This window comes from Rattus norvegicus, chromosome 19 (assembly GCF_021556685.1).
Source record: "Rattus norvegicus strain SHRSP/BbbUtx chromosome 19, alternate assembly SHRSP_T2T, whole genome shotgun sequence".
Lineage (NCBI taxonomy): Eukaryota > Metazoa > Chordata > Mammalia > Rodentia > Muridae > Rattus > Rattus norvegicus.
Window position 1 is genome coordinate 68,460,433 of NC_141552.1, and position 26,978 is coordinate 68,487,410.

Here is a 26,978-nt window from a genome sequence, read left to right on the forward strand (position 1 = left end):
AATCCCAGCACTCAGGAGGCAGAGGCAGGAAGATCTCTGAGAGTTTGAGGCCACCATGGTTATAGAGCAAGTTCCAGGCCATCCAGGCTTCCCCGTAGTGAGACCTGTAAAAAAAAAAAGGTAGCTATGTGGTGGCACTCAGCCTTCATACCAGCACTCAGGGCAGAGGCAGGCAGATCTCAGTGAGTTCCAGAACAGCAGGGCTACAGTGAAACCCTATCTTAGAGAGAGAGAGGGAGAGAGAGAGAGAGAGAGAGAGAGAGAGAGAGAGAGAGAGAGAGAGAGAGAGAGAAGCAAATGCATGTTAGCTGCTAACCTGGCCCCTCTGGGTCCCTGATGCCAGACCCTCTTTATTCTTCAATAACACTGAGTACAGGCAGCAGGGAGGTGGCTCAGTAGGTAAATTACCTGCTGAGAACACACAAAGACCTGACTTCAACACCAGCACTCATTTAAAAGCTGGGCGTGTGGTAGCACATACTTGTCATCCAGCACTGAAAACCTAGGATCCCCAAGGCTCACTGGAGAACAGGCCAGTCAAATCAGGGAACTCTGGGCTCAGGGGAGGGAGGACCCAGTCTCAAAATGTAAGACGGAAAGTGACTGAGGGAGACACATGATGGTTACCTCTGGCTTCTTCACACATACACACACACATACACATGCACACACATGCACACACACATGCATACACACACATGCACACAAGCAATACACATAGACACACATATACACATATACATGTACATACACATACACATACAAGTATATGCACACACATGCCCACATGCTCATGCATACACATACACACAAGCACATGTACACATATATACATACATGCACACAAACACACACATACACATACATACAAGCACATGCATGCACACAAGCACACACATATACATATACACACACATACAAGCACATGCACACACACATGCACACCCATGCATCCCCCACAAACACATGCACATACATGCACATGTATTCATTCATATATGCACACATATACATATACATGCATGCAGACACACATGTACACACATGCATATACATGTACACATATACACATGCACATACACAAGCACATGCACATACAAATAATACTATACACAGTGCCTAATATGAAATGGGACCTAGGTTGAACACCTTTAGAACCGACTGTGCTTGTGGCATGTATTCTGCTAAATATTTTCACAAATTTACCATATTCAATCATCAATTAGCTTCCACTTAATTTGGAGTCATTAAACTAATTATTTGAATCCCATTCTAATAGTAGCATAATCTGAATATTGGATTCAGTTCGCAAATGGGAAGTACTGTTTCGTGCCTCTCCCCCATAAGAGCCTGAGCACCCTCCCTTGTTCTGGGGATCACCAGTCCCTCAGAGGTACCTCTCTAGCAGACTCAGGATGGACAAGCAGGAGAGTGAGAGGAGATGAACCCTGTTCTCAGTCAGCATGTTGGTGGTTGCCAAGTTAGAGGTCTAAACTCCATGTCGACACTCTGACTTGATTTGAGGGTTGTGACCTGACTACACGTACTGCACGGCGCTCTTAGACTGCCTGGTTCTGTGTGGTGGGGTTTGGTAGGTGGTGGCAGGTGCTCAGGAAACTCTTATCCCAATAGCGATATGCTCAAGTGTCAGCCTCCAGACACTGGGAAGAACAGGAAGCTGTTTGAACATCCCAGGGCAAGTCATGAGGCTCTGAGGCCACAGAAGCTGAGGTATTAGTTACATTGCTGCTGGCAGAAGAACTTCAGGGAAAAGAGCTTTCTTCATGTCTTCATGTAATAGTTTCATTAACCCTTTTGAGAATTTCTTACACTGTATTTTGACCATATCCATTCTTGTTTTGCCCAGAGCCACCTCCCAGACAACTTTATTTTGACTCATGGTTTCAGAGAGAAAATTCTATCATGGCGGGCCAGGCATGGCTATTGTAGACACAGGGGTGGCTATGTTTACAGTCATCCTGGTGGGGCAGGCAGGGAACGGGGGATGGCTGTGTCCATAATCATCTTGGTCAGACTGAAGCGAAAGCAGAGAGTAACTTCAAGGTGCACCCTTGGCAACACACTTGCCTTTGTGTACACTATGTAGCAGTGTGAGCATGGGAGTCGGGTCCTCACAGCTTGGTGGATCAGGAAGAAGAAAGCTTAGGGTGGAGTCAGAAGCAGATACCTGGCCCCAGGGACCCACTTCTGATAGCTGGCGACCAAGCAATCAAACAGCGTCCCTCTGGGGGACGTTTCACATCCAAAGCTTAGATGGGGAGTCTAGCATTTAGTATCTACTATGTTTAACAAAGTATTAGTTTGAAAAGCCCAGATTGTTTAGAAATGTGAGTGCATATCGTTTTTCATTAACAGGGGCTATCTTTTTTGGAAGGGAGGTATTGCCATGCACAGTGATGGGCTGACAGTGAGCCACCTGTGACAGTATCAAGCCCGGGTCGTCCTTGGATGACAAGACCTGTGCCTGATTCCAGCTGCAGAGCCAGTTAGAGCCTCTGCAATACTTCCAGTGCATGGACCCGGCAGCCACTTGGATGGACTTGTGGGTCTTCCAAACACAACACGCTGCTGTTATTAGACCCTTGACCAGGGGGTTGGGGATTTAGCTCAGCGGTAGAGCGCTTGCCTAGTGAGCGCAAGGCCCTGGGTTCGATCCCCAGCTCCGAAAAAAAAAAAAGAAAAGAGGAAAAAAAAAAAAGACCCTTGACCAATGATCCTTTGTTTTCGGCTTTTAAACGAGCGCTCGTGGTTTTCTCTCTGTTTGGACTACAGCTGCACTCACGTTGGGTTTTGTCTTGCAGAAACACGCGTGAAGGCAAACACTGTGAAGTGCACGGAAGTGTTGGAGGGTCAGCTGAGCTGGTAAGGGGGTTTTCTGCCCTAGAGACTCTGGGTATATCTGCTTGCTTTATTAGAATTCATTGAAGGCAAGGGAAGGAGCCAGTCAATCTTTACTATACATCAACAAAGAAAGCAGGAAAACACCCAGCATCCCCAGGGAAAGGAGCAGGTGCTGTTCCAACGTCTCCTAGCCCAGGCTCCCCTTTGACAAAGCAAATAGATTACAATGTTTAAAAGCATCTTGGCGGAGAACACAGGGCAGCTCTCACATCTCAGAATAAGAAAAGCCTCTTTGGGATACTGAGCTGAAAATTCATGCTGCGGTCTGCTTTTGCTTTCTGCGTAGCCTCTGAAGGGGCCTTAAGGACTGCGAATCGGTTTATGCACGGAACAATGCAGGAATCTGCACTGTTGGTTCTGTTTTGAATCCCGAATCAAAACCAGCATGAAAATTCCTGGTTGCTTTTTTTTTTTTAAACCCAATTATGAATTCAGATTGGAGAAGCATTAGGGACTCCACAGCACGTCAAGCTGTTCTTGGTTTGCTGGGATGCCTACTTCTGGAAATAAACCCCAGCCAGCGGGATCTGGTCCTAATTAAGGGAACAAGTTCGACAATGTAGTCTATGCCTTTCCTCCCTGGCAGCCAGTTTGGTTTTATGGAAACATCTTGCTACTATTCTGGAAATTGCTAAGTGGTTCTGGAATAGATTTGCCTTAAACCTTCGTCAGCCAGGACAGCGCCAAGGCCTCTCTCTTCAGGATGCTAGGGTGTGGGATTAGCCTCAGGTTGCAAGCCAAGTCCATCCACCCACCGACTGACCTTGCTGCCCTTAGACTTGGGGAAAGCCCTGTCAGAGCTGGTCATCATGGAGTCAGGAGTGTATGCACGAAGCTCAGGGACTTGGATCCGAGGCTGGCTTTCCTGCCACGTACTGGGGGGGGGGGGTCGTTCTAACACGCTTCTCTCCGTCTTATTCCTGGTACCTGAGGTGTGACTTAAAGTCATCTTAGACCCTTGAACAGCACACTGTTGCCCTGGAGCATAAATACTGACAGACAGACAGGCAGACAGACAGACAGACACCTCCCCAACTGCAGTCCCACACCTATGACCTACCAATCCTCAGGAAGAATTGGCCATCTTTCCCCCTATTTTTTAATTTACTCTTCCTTTATATGGGTTGAGATTATATATATATATATATATATGTCTGTATATATATATATGTATATATATGAATATAGACTATATATAGAGAGAGATTAGATGTAGATGTAGATGGTATAGATGTATATAGAGATTAGATATAGATGATATAGCATCCAAACCCATTTGCCTTGGCATCCCATCTTTGTGACACACAATAGAATATTAAAAAACACAACAATGGGATTGGGGATTTAGCTCAGTGGTAGAGCACTTGCCTAGGAAGCGCAAGGTCCTGGGTTCGGTCCCCAGCTCCGAAAAAAACCAAAAAAAAAAAAAAAAAAACAAAACCAAAAAAAAAAAAAAACAACCACAACAAAGCCACTCCAAGGAGCCTCACCTTGTCCCCTCCAGTGTCTCCTTCAGGCTGTTACAGAGGTAACAGCAAGCTGGGATGTGTTGATTTAGCTCTCTTTCCCCTCAGGGCTGAATTTGGCTTCAATTTCCCTCTTCTCGGTTATCACATATTCTCTGTTAGCCTTCTGAGTGAGTCAAAGGAAATACTAAAGAATTTGTATTTTTTGCCTGTGTCTTTCTTTCTTTCTTTCTTTCTTTCTTTCTTTCTTTCTTTTTTTTCTTGAATACTTGGGAGCCCTCTCACTTTAGGTTCCCAAGGCTGAGCTTGCAGGTGTCTACCACAACTTCTCTTGGCTCAAAGGTTATTACTGTGGTGCAAGGAAGATAGCTCAGTTGGTGAAGTGCTGGCTTTGAACCCCTGAGGACCTGTGTTTGATCCCTAGACTACAGGCTGAATAAGCCAGCCAATCGTGATGGTGTGCACTTTCTACTAGGCGTGCAGAGACAGGTGGATCCTGGGGTCGCTGGCCGGCCAGTGAGACATACACACCAGACTCAAAAGAAACAAAACAAAGGAAACCAGAAGATGATGGTACCCAGTGATTGACACAGAAATCTCCCCCTCTTTCTCTCCCTCTCTCCCTCTCTCCATCCCCCTCCCCTCGCTCTTATCCTCTCCCCTCTCCCCGTCCCTCCTCCTCCCCCACCCCCTTCCCTCCTTCCCCCTCCACCTCCCCCACCCTTCTCCAGCCCTCGATCCTTTGTAGCTGAAGCACACGTATTACAAGGAACTCACATCTTACAACCGTAACCACTGGGGAGGAGAATATCCTTATGTCCAATGAAAACCCAGCACCTCAGGCTGACAGGGGCCAAGCCTCGCCCGCCCCCACCCAGGATGCATACACTGGTTCTATATATACCCACAGAGTCCATTGTGCGTGTGCGTGGCTGGAGGGGAGCGTCCTTTCTCTCCCTAGACTCTCCCGGCTCCCTGTGGCCTCTGTTTTCCTGGACTTGAATCTGAAGCCTTCACAGAGCGGCAGCAATGCAGTTCAGCGGCTGCTGGTTTATTTCCATGTCCTTGAGCTCTGCTTCAGCTCTCAAGTATTTACTGGAGGGTGCGTCAGATAGATGTTCACAGTCAAAGCAGAAAAGACACAGGTGGGCTTCGTCTCTGAATGGGAGGGGGCTCCGAGACCCCCACGGCGGGAAGGAACGCTCAGGAACTCAGGTGTCTTACCTCCAGTTTATTTTAAAACTGAGAGCTCGACAACCTTTTTCTAAAGGAGATCTGATTCTTAAAGAAAAAACAGCGACAACAACAAACCCCAATGTTTACTGCTATCTAGAAGTTCGTACGAGAATGCCCTCACAGGTAATGGTAGGCAGATTACTCAGCTTTCATACCAAGGGGCTTCAGTAGAGCTGAGCAAGGCCAGAGAAAGCCATGGAGTGTCTCCCGGGGCTCCTGGACACACCTCTCAGCCCTACTCACACCAACCTTCAAGCTGGGAGCCGGAAGTGGGAAAAGTCAGCAGAATAGGAGTGCTAGAGCCCTGGTAGTGCCCCCAAGGCACGAGTTCCCTGCAGGCTGCCTGCTCTCTGGGGGCAAGAGTCCCCAGGACCATTCAGAATGAGAACTGTGAGCTTGGGTTCTCAGAGAAGCTCGGGTTCAGGAGAAGCTCAGCTCTCCTGTTAAATTGGCTCAGAAGCCACTCGTCCCTCATCCCAGGTGACAGGCAGAGTCCACCCTGATCTCCTCAGTGTTGCGAACTAAAGTAAAGACAGCCTCAACCACAGGGATTACCCTGAGGGTTTCATGTCTTGACAATCACAGGTCAAATCATAAGACCTCTGTCTCTAACACAGCTCAAACCTCCAAGCACAACACTACGGCGTCTGCATCCATCCTTGAAGTCAGTGACTGCGCGTGCACCCTCAAATCTGGGCTCAGGGTGGAGGTGTCATTCAGGGATGGGCTTCTGAGGGAGCCTCTTGGACCATGACTCCTGGACACTGTGGAACAGGGCAGAGGGTACACGGGTTTCAGGTTGGGGCTCGGGGATAAGATCGTCTAGATCTGAGTGTGATCCCTTCTGAGCTGTGGCTGTTCACTAGACAGTAAATCTCTCCAAGCCCCCTTTTTCTGTCATAAAAATGAGACAATTGCAGAAGAAGATAAAGGGTGCCTCCTGTATGCAATAATGACTAGATAAATGAGAGTTATTATTCATCGGTAGCAGTTTAAAACCACACACAAAAATGATGGAGTGAAAAAGACCGGCGTTGAGAGACGGGCGCTGGCTGTCAAGTGTCAGTGAAGTGCTTGGTGTACAAACGCAGGGGCCTGAGTCCAGCCCCCAGAACCTACATTCTAAAAAGCCAGATGTGTGTGTGTGTGTGGGGGGTACACGCTTTAATCCCAACCCTGTAGAGGTAGAGACATGAGGATTTATGGCACTCACTGGACCTGCCCACTTTCAAGTTTCCAGTCAATGAGAGACCTTGTCATATTCTATAGAAGGAAAGAAAGAACCAGGAATATGTTTGGTAGAGGGAGAGAGAGGGATGAGGAGGGGATGCCTCCTCTGTGGGCCCATACTGAGGCAGCCCTTCCCCCTGAGGTACCAGCCCTATGATGGATATAGTATGGAATAGAGTTTATTTAGGGCATGAGGATGGGAGTTGAGAGAGTAGAGACAGAGAAAGCCAGAGAGAGAGAGAGAGAGAGAGAGAGAGAGAGAGAGAGAGAGAGAGAGAGCGCCTGCAGGGGAGGGGAGGGGAGGAGAGGAGAGGAGAGGAGGCTGGCCATGAACATGTAGAGAGAGGGGGAGAGGGGAGTGGGGAGTGAAGGGGCAAAGAGGGTAAGAGGGGTAGGAGAGGAAGAGAGAGAGGAGGGGGCAAGCAGCCCCTTTTATACTGAGTCAGCCACACCTGGCTGTTGCCAGGTAACTGTGGGGCGGAGCCTAGAAGAAATGCTAGCAGACCCCCATCTTAGAAAATAAGTGGGCTGGCACCTGAGGTTTCCTTTGGCCTCTCCAAATAGGCACATACACTTGCACATCCAAGAACATCCACATAATTCCATATTGAAAACGCGCGCGCGCACACACACACACACACACATACACACACACACACACACACACACACCCTTATTTTCTAAAAGCAAGAGAGACTCTTGCCTTCCTAGCAATTCTCAAGGTCATTGCAAGTTCTCAGCCTCCATTACGTAAACAGTCTGCTCTTTCTGTTGCCTGCCCTCTGGCCAGATGCCGACGATGGCTCCTGCAGAGGAAGGAAAAGACTGTGGTAATTGAGTCCTTGTCAGTGGTTCTGGTGGAGACCCAGATCCTGCAGTGGTTCCCACACACAGCATCGGCTGGCCAAGGTCCTAGAGTCACCTGCTGACTTCACAGCCACACACCTGGCACAGGAGCTTGTGAGCTGCGGAGTCCTGACCTTGCGTATCCCTGGCCTAAATTGCTGTCTGTGTCTCCTGAACCCTGTGTCTCTGCACAGTGACCCTTTGTAGACGTCCAAGAGCATCTGGGATTGTGACAGCTCCTTCTTCTGCCTGTCTTTTGATAGTTCCCAGGACAGTGGAAACGTCACCTAGAGAAAATGGAGGATAAAGAAGCAGAGGTCTGAGGTAACCCTGGGCACCGTGCCAGGAGGACCACTGTGCATGACATGGTGTCGGCCCCCAGTGAGTCCCTGCGAGGAGGGGCTGAGTGCAGCCGGCGTTTCCCTCGTCCTTGACTTGTAGTTATTAAGTGGACGTGGGGCTGTTTTTAGAGATAGCCTGTGTCGCGTGGCTTTCCCTGGGGGAAATCTGAACAAATGTCTGTTCACCCCAGCTCGGGCCTCAAGTCCAGCTTGGTGGAGCAATGAGTTTCTTGGGTTTACTTACAGGAATATGGCTGGGGGTGCTCCTCACAAGAACACGGCAGCTTTCAGGCAGCTACCTCAACAGAGCGTCAGCCACAACGACTGCTAACCCTTACACATTCCTAGGGAGGGGCAGCTTGTGTGAGAGGGCATGGGTGATAAAGCCATGGTGTCTCACACCAGAGGACACTTCTAAAAAACCCACCTCACAGTCAGCCTTCACATTCCAGGGTGGCTTTCACAAGCTTGAAGACAGCCATCCGTGAGTGTAGCTGTAATCTTAACACTTGCAGGGTGAAGGCTAAACAATTAGGAGTTCAAAGTCAGCCCTAGCTATCCATTAGTCATAGTGAGTTTGAACCTAGCCTGGACTGTATGAGACACTGTCCCAAGAAAAGACACACACACAAAGAGACAATTATTAATTAGCAGGGAGTGTCCAACATCCGATGAGTTTAACGTACTCAAGGCAAAAAAAAAAAAAAAAAAAAAAGTCTTTTTGATGCATTTGGCCACGGACTGAGAAATCTTAAAGAGCCATTAAGCTTCAGTCAATACATCAATGGCAGAGATCCAATTTGCCTATAATTAAACGACAAGAGTTTTTTAATGATTACAGGACATGTTGAGATCGCACGATAGTTTAATTTGACAACGTGCCATGAACCTGTGACCTTCAGACAGATGGGTTCTAAAGTCTCTGCTGCTGGGGGAGCTTCTCAGACCCCCGCCCACTCTAGGAGGCAGGCATTTCCAAGACTGTCAGTGACTGCTCTCCACTTTGTGAGCCTGCACCACAGCCACGGCAAGCACACGGTTGATTTAGCATTACCCGAGGGGTTCTGAGTCAGTCTGCTCACACTTCCACCTGCCTGTCCCTCCCGCCTGTCCCTCCTGCCTGTCCCTCCTGCCTGCCCCTCCTGCCTGCTCCTCCTGCCTGTCCCTCCTGCCTGTCCCTCCTGCCTGTCCCTCCCGCCTGTCCCTCCTGCCTGCTTGTGTTATCTGGCTGCTAAGAGAGCATCCATGACAGGGGATGAGTCCAGGGTTCAAAGACACCAGGCTCTGTGCCATTGCAGCTTAACCTCACACCAGTGTGGAGTGCTAAACCCCTCTTCAAGCCCCAAAGGAGAACTCCTTAGCCTCATCCATCCCAAACTCAGCTACGCTCTGTGTGCGAGGGCACAGGCGTGCATCTGCACACTTGGCTTTTCGTGTGGGTGCCGGTGATCTGAACTCTGATCCTCATAGGTGTGCAGCAAGCCCTTCACCTACTGAGCTGTTTCTCCAATCCCTTAGCTATGCTAAAAAAAAATCCCCAGACCAGTGAATAGTTTATCCAGTAGAAGCATTCCCACGGACTCTCGTGACCCGAGTTTAACCCATATGGTTGAAGGAGAGAGCTGATTCTTCAAATTGTCCTCGGACCTCCACGTGTAAACTGTAACTCACATGAGTATCAGTGTGTGCAGGCGTACACACACACACACACACACACACACACACACACACACACACACAAAATGGAAATCGTATGATTACTTCCTGGATGAAGCCTAGGGTGAGAATTACAAAGAGATGACTTTTGACAACTACACCAGCCATTGGGCAAGTTATTTCCTTCATTATTCTGTAAACGAGCAGTGCTACGGTTTCCCCAGAGGGGCCTGCATCCCACTGGTGCAGGCCGGTAGGATGCATCAGCCAGCTCAAGCTTGTCTTAATTGACTCTTTCTTGGATTTCTTGATTCGTTGCTCTCAGTGGAACCGTTCGTGTTCTGACAATGGCGTTTACCAGGGCTGGCAGTTTCGGGACGGAAGTGGCCCCTGAGGCTGCTGTGGCACAGGTGTGTTCATTTGTGTGGCTCACTGGAGTATGACAGAGAGATGGATGGGTTTTTGAAGGGTATCCCCTCCTCCTCCTCCTGCCTGTCAGAAGGGCAAGCTGACCCTGGAGTTTGCCTGACCCTGTCATCTCTAAGTGACTGTGAGTCCTTTCAATAAGAGGAGGGGGCTAGTCAGGTTTAGGCGGACAGACTACACGTAAGCATAGTCCCACGTTGGTTTCTCAGGTTGTCAGCCTCCAAGAGGGGCCAGCCTTTAACTTTGTGACATAACACGTTCGGCTACAAAGTTCACTGTGGAGGACCCTGCCAAGAATTTCTACCACAATCCCTTTGTATTTTAAGTAAGTTGCAATGTGTTGGGTCGTACTTGGCCACATGTGGCATTCGGGTAGCAGTGGGAAACACTTGGTGGACCTTCACACAGAAGCCTGGAACCTGGTTCTCATCCGGAACTCCTTCAGTCTGAGCTCTTTTCTGACAGCCAGCGGGCTCATGCCTGGATGCTCTAGTCCCCAGAACGATCCTGCTGATTTCAGGTGGGGTGCACGAAGTGTCCCATATATCTCGACTTCTTGACAGTTCTCATACTACTGGCCTCTTGGCTTTGACCCGCTAACCCCTGAAGATACTCAGTCAGGTAATACCCTTGCTTCTATCGATGTGGCTGTATTTGGATGGACACCTCCCTCCCCACAGGACCTCACAATCAAACTCAGGGAGCAGACTGCCTTTCGTGCAAAGGTAGCGATTGGAGGGTGGGGGTGGTAAGACTTTGGAATCGTCTTCCCGGTGTGGCTTCATGGACTCTGCGGGCCTCCCCTCTGTTAGCCTGAGAGAAGGACACACTTCAGGACTGTCTCTACAGCACTGAGAAGATTTTCTTTGTCTCTGGTTGGAGAAGAGCTAAACTCAGCAGAATGAAGCGTGGCCCAGCACTGTGCTGTCTGGCACTGCATGTGCATCACTTAACCACGCACAGAAGCTGAGAGGCCACCACAGGTGAAAGGACAATGGGACCTGGCTCGCCTGAGGAGCTTGAGATCTCATAGCTGAGATGCAGAGAAAGCCCAGTGTCCTCTGACGGGACCAAGAACTCGATGGTGGTCCACGTGCCTTTCAGATCAGGATCTGTGTGCGCTCGACGTCAGTGGAAAACACACAGAGAGACAAATATTTGCTTGGAGAATGTCTTTCTGACAGTGCAAGGCACGTTTCTCAACCGAAAAGCCAGCCACTGGCTCCCCCAGTCCTGCATTAGAATCAGAGGGAAACGATCCCCTCAGCAAGAGACCCCTTGTTTGGTGCATCCAGCAGAGATAATGTGACCAGCGTGCCAGGCACTGCATACTGATAAGGATGTGACAGGCCACGCGTAGACTCGATGTCACATTCAGATGGTAGCCGAGAAATGAAACGCAAACAGAAATTAATCCCCCTCCAGGAATCTCATACACATTCACTTAGCGCTAGCCAGCCGCTCAGCGGTCTGTCTCCCGTTCTCCCCATTAATAACTATAATCAAATGTCCATGATCGGTTCCCACCAACCGGGTAATTGCTCCAGCTTCCCCATTTTCCGGGCTGGGCGATGTGCTCGCAAGATGGGGCAGTTGTGTAACCTCTCCGTCCGCGTGAACTCAGGAAGTCAGCCGTGCCCTGCAGCTGTGGATGTCAGCCCACTTGCTCTCAGTGGAGTGAAGGAAGGAAGTAATTTTATTGTGCTATTTTTAGACTTCAATTTAGATTTCAGCTGTTATGATACTCTGTGTGCCTGGATAGAGAGAGTGATGTCTGCACACAATTCCTCGGTACGGTTCTGAGACTGCCCTGGGCTCCAGCAGGTCCCAGATTTCTTCTCAGCCTGTGGCGGTAGCAATGCCCTATCATGGTGCCTTCTCCTGCAGCAGAGACCTGCCAGGTCGTAGGGTGATGGCGCGCCATCCTGCACCTGCAGCGCTTGGTAACCCAATGCTTCCTTTTACCTGAGGAGATTCAGTCTGCTCTCTCCTATGTATGCGTAAGGGGCATCCCACAACTCCGTGTAAATAGACTTAGTTCAGGGCCATCTTGCAATTTGAGACAGTTTTCTAGAGGCAGTGGGTGAGAGCGCTGACAAGAGGGTTTCCTTCCTCACAAGCCAGAAGAGTGAGGGCACTGGGCTGCCTTTGGCTCAGCCATGGAGGATGACCTTGAACCTGAGCAGAATTCCTAGTTCTTCAGTATTAAGAGTGAAGCTAGTCCGAAACACCAAGGGGTTCCTGGGTTTGTGCCAGATGTACCTGCCTGAGCCTGTTGGGTGACAGAAGCATGCGTGTTGGCACCTGTGCCATTCAGATCTCTGTGCCTGAGAACCCTGTAGCTATTGGACTATAGTGGCCATTGACCCACAACCTGTTTCTCGATGGCAGTTTGTAGCACAAGTACCAACTGTGATATCACACACCACTGCCTTGAACTCTACAGGTCAGAAAATCGGATCCTAGCACCAGCACCAGATTTCCTGGTACCTTGGTCCTATGTATATTCAAATATAAATATACAGAGATATATCCAAATATATCTAGATATTTCTGTTTTGTCCTTCTGAGTTGCTTAGAAAGCTTTCTCCCCCTTCAACATTGTACAGATAATTAGGAATTTGGGTTTGGTTTTGAGCAGCCAGAGTAAGACAGAATGGCCCTTCCATGTTTACTCTGAGACTTTAATTTTTAATGTAGCCAATTCTACAATAGTTACCACCAAAAAGGCTCCCCGGGTAACCTTTCTTAGGACGGATGCTTTTCCAGTCTCTCCAGGCAGGTGTTTGCCCAGTTCTTTAGATTGTCACTTAGTGTCTATTGTTCAGTTCATCAGACTGTTACTTAGTGTCTATGCTGAGTGACACCTTGCCAGTCTACATGCTTCCTGGGGTCTAAAGATGTGAACACAAAGTATTCCCCGGCCTGTTTAAACATGAAGAAGCAGGTCTGTGTCTGACCAGTGGAATCAAATGGACTGTGGCTGTATCCAGAGGCTTGCCAGATGCCGTAGGGTTCAGAGGAAGGAGGCATCACTCGGTATAGTTTTTTTTTTTTTTTTTTTTTTTGGTTCTTTTTTTCGGAGCTGGGGACCGAACCCAGGGCCTTGCGCTTCCTAGGCAAACGCTCTACCACTGAGCTAAATCCCCAACCCCGGTATAGGTTTTTAGAAGACATGTGTGACGTGGTCACTGATGTTGGCCTTGAATAACTGGTTAGATCTTAAAATAATAATAAAAATAATAATGAGATGAAGGAGATGATGAAGATGACAGTGATGGTGATGATGGTGGTGGTGACAATGCAGAGGATGATGGTGACAGAGTAGCAGTAGCAGGAGTAAGGGTTAGTGGAGTCCATGGCTTGTGCGTGGAGTCAGGACAGATTTTGAGAGTCAGTTTTCTTTTTCACCGTGGGTTCCAGGGATCAATCTCAGGTCGTCCACTTGCACTGGCAGGTCCTCTCTGACCTGCTGACAAGTTATGGTTATAATTTAATGAGTGGCAGTTTGAGGGAGTAAAGGATATAAGACGTAGCCGTCCATGTGTCTTTCCTGGAAGGGTGTGAGGGCTGCTCTGATGGCATCTGAGGAACACACCAGAGCTGCATAGAAGAGTCAGAGCAAGCAGACGCCCCCTGACGTGCTCTGTGGGGTCATCTCCTGGGTGATCCTAGAGCCTGCCGAGCTGACATCCAACATCAGCTCTCACAAAGCTGGTGGGATGGGAAAGCTGAAGGCATTGGTTCACATCCTCAACCGGAACACCTAATATTTTCTCCCTGTAACTGTCTATCCAGTTATTTTTGTTCTGTTCCCTTTCCCATCTCACAGTGGGGAAACAGAAAAAAAAGCAAGCAAACAAAACAAAAACCAAACACCTGGGGTTGGGGATTTAGCTCAGTGGTAGAGCACTTGCCTAGGAAGCAGAAGGCCCTGGGTTCGGTCCCCAGCTCCGAAAAAAGAACCAAAAAAAAAAAAAGTTTTAATTAGTAAAGATAAGGTAAATCAAAGGACAAAATGTAAACACTTGTAATAGTGACGTTTTTCTCTCTGTGGGAGATTTAAGTTGCCCAGGGAATAGGAAGAATGTAGTCACATGCTTCAGTAGCTTCTGTTGAGGTAATTCCTTTAAAAGAGAGTAAGTCAGGAGGGATGGGTTGGTGACAAGGGCTGAAACCTCAGACGTCTGTGTCAGAACTCAGGTTCCCAGGGTTTTGTTGTTGTTGTTTGTGTTTTGAGAGAATGTCTCACTCCAGCCCAGGCTGGCCCAGAAATCATTACACAGTCAAGTCTGGCATTAAATTAACTGTAATCTTTCTATCTCAGCCTCACAAGTACTGGGGTCACACCCATGACCCCCTGTGTCCAGGGTGTTCCTACTTCAGTAGAGAGGCAAGCTGCCACCCCAAGTCCCTGCATGCCAGCATCATCCCCCACAGAGCACGGTCACACTCGGTCCTCCGAGGCTGTGCTCCGTTGGTTCTGCAGGCCTCCTTTAGCTTCGAGAAGGTGATGGCTGTGCTGGGGCCCACCTCTCCACCCAGACCTCTGAGCTACCACAGCTCAAAATATCATCCCTGCCCTCCCAAGGCTCAGAGGCTCTGAGTCACTGGTGAAGCAGTTTTTGCTAATGACCCAGTTACTCTCTTGGGCAGGAAGAGCAGGCATCTTCACCACACACAGTCAGCCATGGCTGCCTTCAATACAAACAGATGCAAAAAGCAGATGTCTCAGAAGAAGTTACCACATAGCCCACAAGGAGCACTGCCACCTTACACCCACATACTCGATCTGCCACATGCCTTGCACCTCTGAAATTGGCACCTAGACTTTGGCGAGCGTGTCCTAGAGACAGCTCAGGACTAGTTCCACTTTCACTCAGACAAGAGTCACGCCATATTTCACCAATTACTCTGACATTCTACAGGTTTCAATGGGGGACATTGTTGACCTCTTTCCCTGGGAACCATAAGAGCCCTGTGATTCCCACTGGCTCCTGGGGTACAGAGGCTGTAGAGAGGCTTTGACTATGTTGGGTCCCAAACTGGAAAACACACAAGTGTATAGCTTCAGTTTCAAGAGGAGAGCGGGAGAGAAAACAAAGACTCTACATTAAGTCTGCAGGATGATAAAAGTTATAATTCTGGAAATCAGTCATGCCGGCCATGTTAGAGCAGTTCCGAGAGCAAGTGCATAAGGGCTTTGAAATAAACTTCTTTTTTTTCCCTCGATATTTTAAAGTATTTAATATTTGAAGATTTAAACATACATGTGTGGATATGGTTAGAGAACTTCTTAGGCAGAAATATAGATGCGTGGGTGCCTTTAATAGAACAGTAAGAGAACAAGAAAAAGGATTGGAAGGGGAAAAAGGGCAGGAGCTGAAGAGAAACAATGGAAAGTAAGACACAGGAAAGGAAAAAAAGGAGACACAAAGATAAGAACAAAAGCCAATGAATCTGAGGGGAAAATCAAGCAAAGGGTGTGTCTCTAACGCAGCTAGTGAAACAGTATCTTAGTTACTCTCCTGTGCCCTGAGAAGACACATGACCAAAGCAGCTTACAGGAGAAAGAGTTGTTTGTCTCTGAGACTCAGAGGGTGGAGAAGGTGGTTTTCTGAACCACACCGTGTGCAGGAGCAAGGATGAGTCTGGCGTGAATGGCAGGGACAATACCCCACAACCCGGCTTTGGTCAGCTCTTAGTTCCTATTTTTAGCCAATTCAATAGATCTGAAGAGGTGCCTTGGGGTCTGGGTGTGCATATCTCCACAAGGTTCACCTCTGTTTCCCTGAGACCATCTCTGTGTGCCCACTGCCTGTCTGTTCCTTTCTGAGGTCCTGTTCTGTCCTCCAGGCACTTGATGGAGACGTTTAATTACTTGTCAATACCTGTAAGTTTTATCATCAACTCAACATTTCCATTTTTTAAAAGATTAATCCTTTAATTATATGTGTGTGCACATGGGTGTGTGCACATGGGTGTGTGCACAAGGGTGTGTGCATTTGAGTGTGGGTGCCTGCGCAGTAGAGAAGAGGACACTGGGCCCCTGGAGCTGCAGTTACAGGCAGTTCTGACGTGCACACTGGTAACTAAGCGCAGGTCCTCTGTAAGAGCAGCCAGTGCTCTTAACCACTGAACCCTCTCTCCAACACATTTTCCATTGCTTTGTGTCAGTTTTTATATTTTCTATCCTCTAGCCTGTTTTTCACATGAATTTGAAATGTAGTAGTACAAGCTTATTTACTTTGTTTAGTTTTTAAAAGTTTCATTCATTGTGTGTGTGATGTGTGTGTATGTGTTATGTGTATGTGTGTATGTGTGTATGTGTGTATGTATTGGTGTATGTGTATATGTGCACATGTGTGTTCATGCATGCATTGGTGTGTATGTTTTCGTGTGTGTGTGTGTGTGTGTGTGTGTGTGTGTGTGTTGGTGTATGTATGCCACGATGCACATGTAGAAGTTAGCAGAGGAGATTTGGGGATTGACACAGGTTAACAGTAGACATCTTCCTTTATTTCTCTCCACTTACTCACTGAACACAGAGCCTGCAATTCCATGAGACTCTGTGCTCCGCACACCCCAGGGATTCTCCAGTCTCCACCTCCCAGCACCTGCTGGACAGTGTGCTCAGGGGTCCACCCTAGATGTCTGGCTACAGAGCAGAGAGCTTCCCCCCAAAGCGGACTGTGTAAGCTGAATCTGAGACACTGTGGTTCTGTGTGGGAAGCATACGTGGGTGTGTACTGCTGAGCACAGTAGAATGGCAGGTGACGTTAGAGTCCTGCTGGCCTGGGACCAGGCTATATGTATGTTAGTGGGTAACAAGGGTGATTTAATATCTCCTGGTAGGTGAGAGGTGAGATCCCAGGTAGTGGAACCTGCAGAAGCCTTGGGCAGAGCCGGGTGGGTTTGTTGACTCTAATAAGAATAGAGGGTAGGATGTGCCACACTGGGTAGCTCTTCTTGGAAGCATAGGTGAGATTCTGGGTGTCCTTGCTGACCAGGCAGCTAGGAAGGACCCACGTGAATGTCACCATGAGCAGAGACACATGACAGGTTTGGTCCCTCTGTGTCCTCCAGTTGATATGTTTTGCCTCTGTAAAATGATGTTGGAGTGTGTGAAGTGGCCTCTGACACAAGCACACCGTTGATGGATAGGGTGAGCCATCGCTGGGCTAATGTCCATGCCTGCTGCCTCTGTCTTAGCTGCAGGTGCCCGCTGCTTGAGAGAGTGTGGAAAGCGGACTTGGAGGCGTGTCAGTTGCTGATGCAGAGCCTAGAGATCCAGGAAGCAGGCAGCAGCTCACATGTGGAGGATGAGAAGCAGGTGCACAGCACAGGAGAGGCGGCTCAGACAGCTGCCCTGGCTGTCCCTAGAACACCCCACCCCGAAGAGGAAAAGTCCCCCTTGCAGGTACTCTGTGAGTGGAACACTTACTCAGCTTCCTTACCACACTGTGCTGCAGGCCTATGGAAAGAGGTTCGTCCTGTGTGTGCTTGTCAGGGGTTCATGGTATGCAGTTTGGGGATAGGAACAAATGGAGCTTAGAGTGTTTCCACAGACTCTTACATTACAGTGTTTCCACAGACCCTCACATTACAGTGTTTCCACAGACCCTCACATTACAGTGTTTCCACAGACCCTCACATTATAGTGTTTCCACAGACCCTCACGTTGCAGTGTTTCCACAGACCCTCACATTGCAGTGTTTCCACAGACCCTCACGTTGCAGTGTTTCCACAGACCCTCATGGAGTTCTTAAATTGTACATAACTCCTGGATATGACAACAAAGTAGCTGATAACTTTTTGAAGCTTAAAATATAGAAAAGCAAAAAGAAAAGCTTGGCACGTTCGCTTTCTTTTTAACCCTAGTTTAAATTCTAAGGAAATTAATATATTTTATTGTGTCTCTGGAGCCTATAAGTTACAATGTATTGTTGACGAATTCAAACATTCTAATGCACGTATACATGTCATTTTCACGGAAAACAGATCATGACTAATGTTTGTGGTTCCTGATTTCATGAAATCAAAACAAAACAAAGAACAGAACACTCGTTCCATTGTTTGGCCTCACAAATTCTGATAAACTTTGCCTGAAAATGTGCATTTCTATTAGAATGTGATTTTACTTTTTTTTTTTTTTTTTTTTTGGTTCTCTTTTTCAGAGCTGGGGACCGAACCCAGGGCCTTGCGCTTCCTAGGCAAGCGCTCTACCACTGAGCTAAATCCCCAACCCCTTATTTTTTTTTAAATCAGAGGCTGACCCTGACCAGTGGAGAAGGTTCCCTCACCTCTCCCTTTCCCCTTTCTACCCCCTCCTACCCTATGTCCAGAGGGGCTTCCCCAAATGCATGCTTTCCTTCCCTCTGAGGCTTCCAAGCTCCCTGTATGTTGGCTTTCAAGCATTCTCTCAAGTCTTGACATTGTTAGAGAAGAGGTTGGTTATAGCTGCCACAAGCCTCATGTTCTCTCACCTAGACTTTCCCACCTTGTTGTATCCCTTCCCCTTTGCCAAGACTCAGTAATACATGGTAGGGACAGCACCCTGGCCAGTCCATGGGCTTCCTGACCCTGGGTGGGACCAGAGCTGTTACGTTACAGATCCTGTGCCCTGTGCTCAACATCTGGTTACTGTGTCTATACTGGGTGAGAACTGCCCCCGGTCCTATATTTGAATGCATGTCCCCAAGAAATGTGTCACTCTGGGTTCCTTTTGGATTCATGAGTGTCTTGGGTCTTAGGATAATGCCTTTTTGGGAAGACAGGACCAGAGACTAGTCTTGTTGTCTGGTATCTGGGGAAAAGAATCTGGGAGGGGTGAGAGATGTGTTCTGTCCTATTGTGTAGTCACCTGGCAGTGTATATATCTGAATCATGGCTGTGGTGTTGTCACCTGATGGTATATATATCTGAATCATGGCTGTGGTGTTATCACCTGATGGTGTATATATCTGATTCATGGCTTTTCAGCAAAGAAAGGAATGAATATTATTGCACATATCTTTCCAGAAGTGACTTAAGAGTTTAAAGCAATGTTTGCCTGCTTAAACTCAGGGCTGTATATGAAAAGGTGGACTTGGCTCAGGACTCAGAGGGCTCAGAGGAGGAAAGACTGAGCTCAGAGCAGAAGAGGCAGAGCATGGAGGCCTGAGCCCGGAGTCTCTCTGGTTGGGTTCTGTCTCTGCTGATGGTAGGGCCACACCTTCTTACCCACTGAAACACCAGTAAGAACACGGGCTGAGGACCGCTCACTGGGTAAAGTGCTTGCTCTGTATGTGTGAGGACCTGAGTTAAACTCCCTGCACCCACATAATAGGTTGGTCATGGGAATGCAGGCTTGTAACCCCAGCACTGGGCGGGGGGAGGGGGGGTTGGGGTGGAGTGGAGACAGGAGGATCCCTGCTATTTGCTGTGCTTGCCTAACTGGTGAGAGGCCCTGTCTCACAAGGAAACAAGAACCGATATCTGAAGTTGACTCTGGCCTCCATATGCACACACATACACACACACACACACACACACACACACACACATGTGGTCTCCCTGTACACACACACACACATACACACACACACGTGGTCTCCCTGTACACACACACACACACACACACACACACACACACGTGGTCTCCCTGTACACACACACACACACACACACACACACATACACATACATACAGAGTGGTCTCTGTATACACACACACAGACACACACACACAGACACAGACACACACACATAAATGGTCTCCCTGTACATACATATACATCCGTGCACACCCTTCTCATATGCATGAACATGCATGCAAACTCCTACACACGTAACCTGCACATACACACTCAGACACATGCAAAAATAACAACGGCTATAAAGATCGAGAGAAAATAATCAGAACTAAGTTTTTAGTTGCATTAATGACCTTTCCTATTACCATAGCCAAATGCCTGACAGAATCAGGAGAGGAAAGAGTGTTTTGGGCTCACTACTTCAGAGGGCTCAGCCCTCTGTGAGGTGTGTGTGTGCGCAGAGCAGTCTGTGCCTGAGGTAAAGACTAGCTCGTGCTGATCTCTGTGTCTCTGCCTTTCTGGAGGCCACAACACCTAAAACATCGTTTGCTAATCCAGTTTGCTCCCATTATCAGAGGAGAACTGAGCAGTGAACAGGAGCTGTGCCTAAGGAGAGAAAGGTTTACAAAGGGGGATGCCTTGCTTGTGTTTGCTGGAAGGCTTTAGACCCCTGAGGCTCAGAGGTGTAATGGTTAGGGGTCTCCTGATAAAGGTGGTTTTGCCTTCTTGTCTCACTTTGGGAGGGGGCACTATTGAAGTCTGGGGAATGATGTGTTTATCTTGAGGCAAAATTTCTTTGCTTTGCAGCTCCAGGTGTGTTTGGTTTAGCAAGACTCTGTGTGCTGGGCCACCCCACACTGGTTTTGCTATTGAAGCACGGCACCCTGGGGGCAGGCAATTGCCTTTCAATCCAAATCTTCCAAGACAAATCACGGGCTTCTCACAGAGGTCCGTGGGGAGACACTTTCAAAGCCTTTCCTTGCTTATCTGGCCAGCACAGTGATACGCATTTCAGACGCACACTGTCAGCGAGTGAACACCAGCCCTGTGGCAGAAGGTCCCTGCCAGGCTACTCAAAACTATTACCTCTATTCTGCAGCTGAGTCCATGAAGGCAAAACCCTTTGCTTGAAGCCTTGTTCCAGGGGAAGTCTGGACAAGTCCCGCTAAGGCACACATGTGCATAGATTGTGAGAACCCTTTCTTTTCCACTGTCTTGGGAGCTCTCTACCGAGCCTTAGGCTGTTATTGGCCCTGCTTTATAGATGGTTCAGACACTGCACCAGAGCCAGGCAGAAGCCGGGGAAATCGGCCTTCTGGGCTCCCGTACTGAAGGGGCACTGCCCATGCTGACTGTTCTGACCCCAATACCTTTGGGATTCTTTCTTTCCAGACCATAGCCGGCCTGCCTGCCCACACCAGCTGCTTTTCTTGCTCTAATGAGCTCCCCTCTTGCCTAGTTCCCTGGACAGCATGACTCCCTCTGATTCCCCTCTGAGCTGTGTCCTTTCCAAGCCAGAAGCTGCCATCAAGCAAGTTATAATAAGCCAGAGAGAAGCTGGCACCATGGAGGTACCCCACTCCGTGCGTTTAGCAACCAGAAAGTTGCTACTGTTTCTGCGAGCAAAGAAACCAGCAGTAAACACAGAGCAGATATCATGGCTCTGTCTCTTCTGAGGCTGGTGACCAGGATGTCAGGGGTATCCTTCCCCAGCCACCATAGGATCATGTCTCACAGAAGATAGGTTGACAAAGGGGGAAAGTGTGACCAATTTATTTAATCAAAGTTTTAAGAGACACAGGAGCCTTTAGAAATATCTCAGGGAAAACCCTGGGGTTTTTTGTCTTTTCCTTGTGTTTGTTTGTCTGTTTGATTGTTTGTTTTGGATGTCCTGTTTTGAGGGAGAGTGGACAGTGTTATAACTTGGACAAGAATCGTCCCTCTGAAAGTTCACGTGTTAGGGCTTGAACCTTAGCTGCTGCTGATATTTTGAGAAGCTGGGGGAAATACAGGAGGTGCAGCCTAGCCCTGGGTCACTGGGGGGTGGCCTTTGGTGGGCACATTGTCTCTCACCCCTTTTCGTTTTGCCTTCTCCTTCCTGATCGCTTTGCCTGTGAAATGTTCCCTTCATGATCTTGGTCCCCAGCACTCCTGGGGAGGGCTGGAACTTTTAGGTGGCTGAGCCTCTTTGAGGAAGTAGGTCACCGAGGACAAACATTTTGAGGTGTTGTGGCCAGGCCCTACTTCCTGTTCATTCTCTGTTCCCTAATTAGAGGTGCTATGTGACTAACCTGCTTCCTACTCCTTCAACCATGTCCTCCTCACCTACAGGAGCGAGAGGTACCAACTACCAACTGTGGTCCTGCACCAGCAGAGAAAGGGAACTGAGCCATAGGTGCCACCATTCATCCTGTTCTTTGCTTGTTGACTGTGGTTACAAAGTGACCACCTAACATAAGCCTGATGGGGTAGAAATCTCGGCCTGGCCCACATCCAGGACAGAGCACGTGGGGGTGGGCATGGGGGTGGGGAGAAAAGAGACAGGGACAAAGAGGGCAGAAGAGGAAGAGCAAGAGAGAGCAAGAGGGAGAGGAGGGGGCAAGTGGCACCCTTTACAGTCAGGCACAGCTGGCTGTTGCCGGGCAACTGTGGGCGGAGCAAACCTGGCAGTTGCCAGGTGGCTGTGGGGGTGGAGCTTAGACAGAATACCACCAATACCTGCCTCTGTGACCGCCTCATCATGAGGGACTGTAGCCCTGACCTGTGGTGTAGAACGAACCCTTTCTCCCTTTAGTTGCTTCTCCTAACATTTATCATAACAACACCCACGAAACTAAGACACAAGGTAAGAAGGCGAAAGGTCACCTGCTCTGCCATTCCAGGGCCATCAAGCTCTGCCCAGGGACAGGGTGCCAGGCAGCCAAGTATTGAAATCTTCTTATCAATGAGCCCAAACAAACCCTTGATCTCTTTACACAGCAAAGGACGGATGATGGATGCTTTGGCCACTGTGAGGGCAGGGACCAGAAAGTGGGGGAAAGTAGAGATGGAGCCCACAAAGATGTCCAGGATTCAGACCCCAGAGACCAGCATCAGAGTGCAGAGCTGACTTTAGTGTTTATTCTATGCGTTTATAGATAGCCTTTCAGCCAATTAGGGTATGTTTATGTATTCAAGGACAAATCGGGGTGCAACCTGTGTTGTTTAGTCAAATCTGACTTGCCTGTCCAGGAGCCTGTCAAGGAGAGTCCAATCCCCCATGGAGATCTCTGTGAAGACAGGAAAGCAGCCACAGCCCTGGCCTGGGTTCTTTGTCTTGTCTCACCCGTCTGCCGTGAGCCACTGTTGGGGTAGAGATCTCAGCTCGCATCCAGACTAGGCCAACATGGTTCCATGTGGAGAGGTTTAATGTAAGGATGAGACAAGGGAGAGGGACAAGAGAGGAGAGGAGAGGAGGGGGGAGAAGAGGAGGAGGAGGAGGAGGAAGAAGAGGAGGAGGAGGAGAGAGGCTGGCCATGAGCATGTGGAGGGAAGTTGGGAGGGGAATGGGGAGAGAAGAGACAAAGGGGAAGAGGGGAAGAGCAAGAGAGCAAGAGAGTGATGAAGGGGCCAGCAGCCCCTTTTATAGTGTCAGGCACACCTGGCCAGGTAATGGTGGGGGTGGAGCTTAGACAGAATGCTAACAGTCACGTCATATCATACATTGTGTGCAGTGGGTCAGGACTCCTTAAGGAGTCATAGGAGCTTGTGGCGCCTTGATCTCCTCCCCATTTCTTCCTCTACCAGGTTCGTCTCCACATTCTCCACAGGTCAGAGCACTGAAAAGTCACAGTACAGAAAATTGATATGAAAAGTCGGAAGTTCATTGGTGAATGGCCTTGATTCGGTGGCTCTTAAAACTTTGGAACTAGTTTGTTGGCTGGATGGGGAAGAGTTTGGAAGTGTAGGTTAGAGAAGCTGAAAGCGGAGCCGAAAGACCGATGCTGGTGGAAATTCAGAAAACTGGGCCACATTCCTGAGTCTTGGATGGGGACGATGTCTCTCTTAGGAATTCTACATACATGTTACTTTCTGGGAAACTGTTTGTCCAAACCCAACAGCTAAACCAAATCCTTTCTCTCTCCAGTTAATTAAAACAAGGATTTTGGCCACAGCAATGAGAGGCCCCTTGCAGGTGCGGGTGCAGGTCCAGGTGCAGGTGCAGGTTCAGGTGCAGGTGCAGGTGCAGGTGCAGGTGGCAGGTGGCAGGTGTAGGTGCAGGTGCAGAGGACTGTGCTTGGACCACAGAGAGGACCTAAGAATAGCAACAAACAAGAATGTATCAATGCCATCTGCTCAGAGACCTCTTGAACCATCTCTGTTGTGTCCCTTCCCCTGTGTGGGACTCTGTCCACCTGCAGCAAGCCCCTGGAGCCTGTGAAAACACAGAATTTCACTTGCTAATCACTCACTGCAGCAAGTGGATCAAGGTCTTTTGAGGAGTCTCCCGAGTGAGTGACTTTTGAGGGCCCCTTCTTGCCCACACCTTACCTGTAAGCTATCATCCAATTTCCAGTTGTGGTGTCTTTAAAGTGGGCAGAACCTAAAGTTAAGAGACCCTTGCAAAGCAGGCTCTAGGCTCCAGCTCCTTTCTCCCTCTCTTCAACACTGTTGTATCTTTCCAAGGTTTTCCATTAAAACAGTGTGCATAAGAACTTCTCTTTTTGCAATAACAGGGCACTGCTTTGTATGGTACATATGTAAATGGTATAATTAGGATTTTAAGTACAATTGGCATAAATAGGTTTAGAAATCATTCAACCAATAAGAATTCAAGCTCTCTGCCCTCCAGCCTGGCCGTGGCCTCTGGGTATGATGCAGGGAGCAGGTGGGTAAGGGAGGGCTTTCCTTCATAGCCAGTGAGAGGCTCCTTCCTGCTGGTCCTTTTCTGTTAATTAATGTCCCTGCCTGCTGCCAGTCTCCTTCACCTGCCCCAGGGAAGGAAGTTGGTTCCTCTGATCTGCCTGCTTCCTGTACTTTTGGAAAAAACGTGAAATCACTCTCTGTGCTCCAGGGCCCAGGGTTGGGGCACCTGCTCTTCCTCCATTAATTAACCATAGCTCAATGCATCAGAGAAAACAAACCTCAGGGCTCCCGGAGTCTTCCACCATGGAGATTCTTTGCTAGCAAAGGCTGAGGGATAGACAGGCAGCAGAGTGGTCACGTCACCACAGGGTGACTTGCTCACACACCAGCAACACAGGCTTCACTAACAAACGCACACTGTTGCCCTCTGGCAGCTGAGAGGCTCTGCCCCTTCCACCCTGCAGGGCTTCCCATGACTGGAAATGGTCATATACTTCACCATCATCTTCATCATACCTAGGCCACATCTAGTTCCTAAACAGGTCCAGGGCAGGTAAAGACAGGATTTTCCTGGCTCCCAGAGGCTAGTTGTGAGCCAGGACAAACTATCCAGGTTAGAACAGGCAATAGGCCTGGTTGCATAGAGCAGGCATTTGCCATACATACATACATACATACATACATACATACATACATACAATACTCACATCTACATGCATGTACATACATGTGTACATATAAGTGTAGGTGCACATATGCCTATATACACACATGTATGTGTGCATACATGTACACACAACATCTATACATATATGTACACACTGTGTATATGTGTGTGCACATATGTACATGTGTGTATGTATGTGCACACATATACTACATATGTTTACATATATGTATGCATATATATGTGTGTATATATACAGATATATACATGCATATGTATGTATGTGTGGCTAGATAGACACACACACACACACACACACACACACACACACATGCATTTGTCTTGCTATCCCTTCAATTTGATGCTGTTCTGTCTGTCTATACTGGTCCTCTCTTTCTCTATCCACCAGCTACTTCCTCTATTCCTCGCATTTATGGGGACCCTGCTCCTAACAAAGCAGGCCTCATCCCTATGACATAAGTCAGGGGCAGATTCTGACAAGGTGGAGCTACAGTATGAGAAAGAAACATGGACTTAACCCTGCTCCATCCGGGGGATATCGCATTGTCTCATGAGAGGCAGGCCCCACCATCAGTGCCATCGTCTCCCGGCAAGCTGCAGCTACCATGACTACAGGACAAAGCAGTGCTTGTTGGGATGGCAACATCCAGACTCCGGGAAAGGAGAGCCTTTGAAAAAGGTCGCTCTCAGGGTCTCACTGTCACACAGGTTTGTCTGTGTTACACTCAGAAGTTCACAGTTTAAGACTTGAAGCACACATGGGTGACAGGTGGCACTCAGTCCTGTTCTCCTAGGTCTGCCTCACTCTGCCAGTCGGAATAATCCTTGGCCACAGATGTCTTGGAACCTGTTCCCACGGCGGAGTCCCCAGCTGTGGTCTGTCTGCACTTTCTTTTTTTAGAAAAAATGTTTTAAAAGATTTATTTTTATTTGTATGTCTGTGTATGCCACACACATGGGGGGATCCACAGAAGCTAGAACGTGGCAGATCCCTGGAGCTGTAGCTAGAGGTGACTGTGAGCTGCTTCGTGTGAGTGCCCAACTCGGGTCTCTGGAAGAACAGTGAGTGCTGCTAACCACTGAGCCACCTCTCCAGCTCCTGTCTGCACTTCCATATACAAAGGAGCCCTGGCAGTTTGCTGCCTCCAGACTCTGAATCTTCACGCAGGGAAATTGTTCAGATACCATCTGATGATCTCATTTGCTGACTGACTTTCCTCAGAAGGTCCTATTGGACTCTGCTCTGCTCAAGCTTGGTTTTGTGCATTTTTAATTTGTGTGTCTATGTGTGTATGTGTCTATGTATGTGCATGTGTGTATGCATGTGTGTATATATGTATGTGCATGTATGAGTGTGTGTATATGTGTGTGTATATGTGTGTGCATATATATGTATATGCATATGTGTGTGTCTATGTGCATGTGTGTATATATGTATTATGTGTGTCTATGTGTATGAATGTATGAGTGTGTGTATATATGTGTGTGCATGTATATGTATATGCATATATATGTATGTGTCTATGTGCGTGTGTATATATGTGTATATGTGTGTACATGTATATGTATATGCACATGTGTGTATGCGTCTATGTATGTGCATGTGTATATATATGTGTTATGTGTGTATATGTGTATGCATGTATGCATGTGTGTATCCGTCTATGTGTGTGCATGTGTATATATATGTGTTATGTGTATATGTGTATGCATGTATGCATGTGTGTATGTGTCTATGTGTGTGCAT

General features: G+C 48.2%; 1 protein-coding gene and 1 long non-coding RNA gene across 4 annotated transcripts in view; one reads left to right on the plus strand and one right to left on the minus strand.

The window, feature by feature from the left end:
- Nucleotides 1-26,978, plus strand: part of Disc1 (DISC1 scaffold protein) — a 210,506-nt gene that overhangs the window by 162,407 nt on the left and 21,121 nt on the right. For all 3 annotated transcript variants that reach the window (NM_175596.3, XM_087594717.1, XM_087594718.1), the window contains 2 exon segments: nt 2,823-2,883; nt 17,336-17,543. In NM_175596.3, coding sequence (NP_783186.2) covers nt 2,823-2,883; nt 17,336-17,543 — 269 coding nt within the window.
- Nucleotides 18,298-26,978, minus strand: part of LOC134483407 (uncharacterized) — a 45,361-nt gene continuing 36,680 nt past the window's right edge. Inside the window, exon 5 of the long non-coding RNA XR_015644250.1 lies at nt 18,298-23,992. This is a non-coding gene — a long non-coding RNA (uncharacterized LOC134483407). The remainder of the gene's footprint in view (nt 23,993-26,978) is intronic.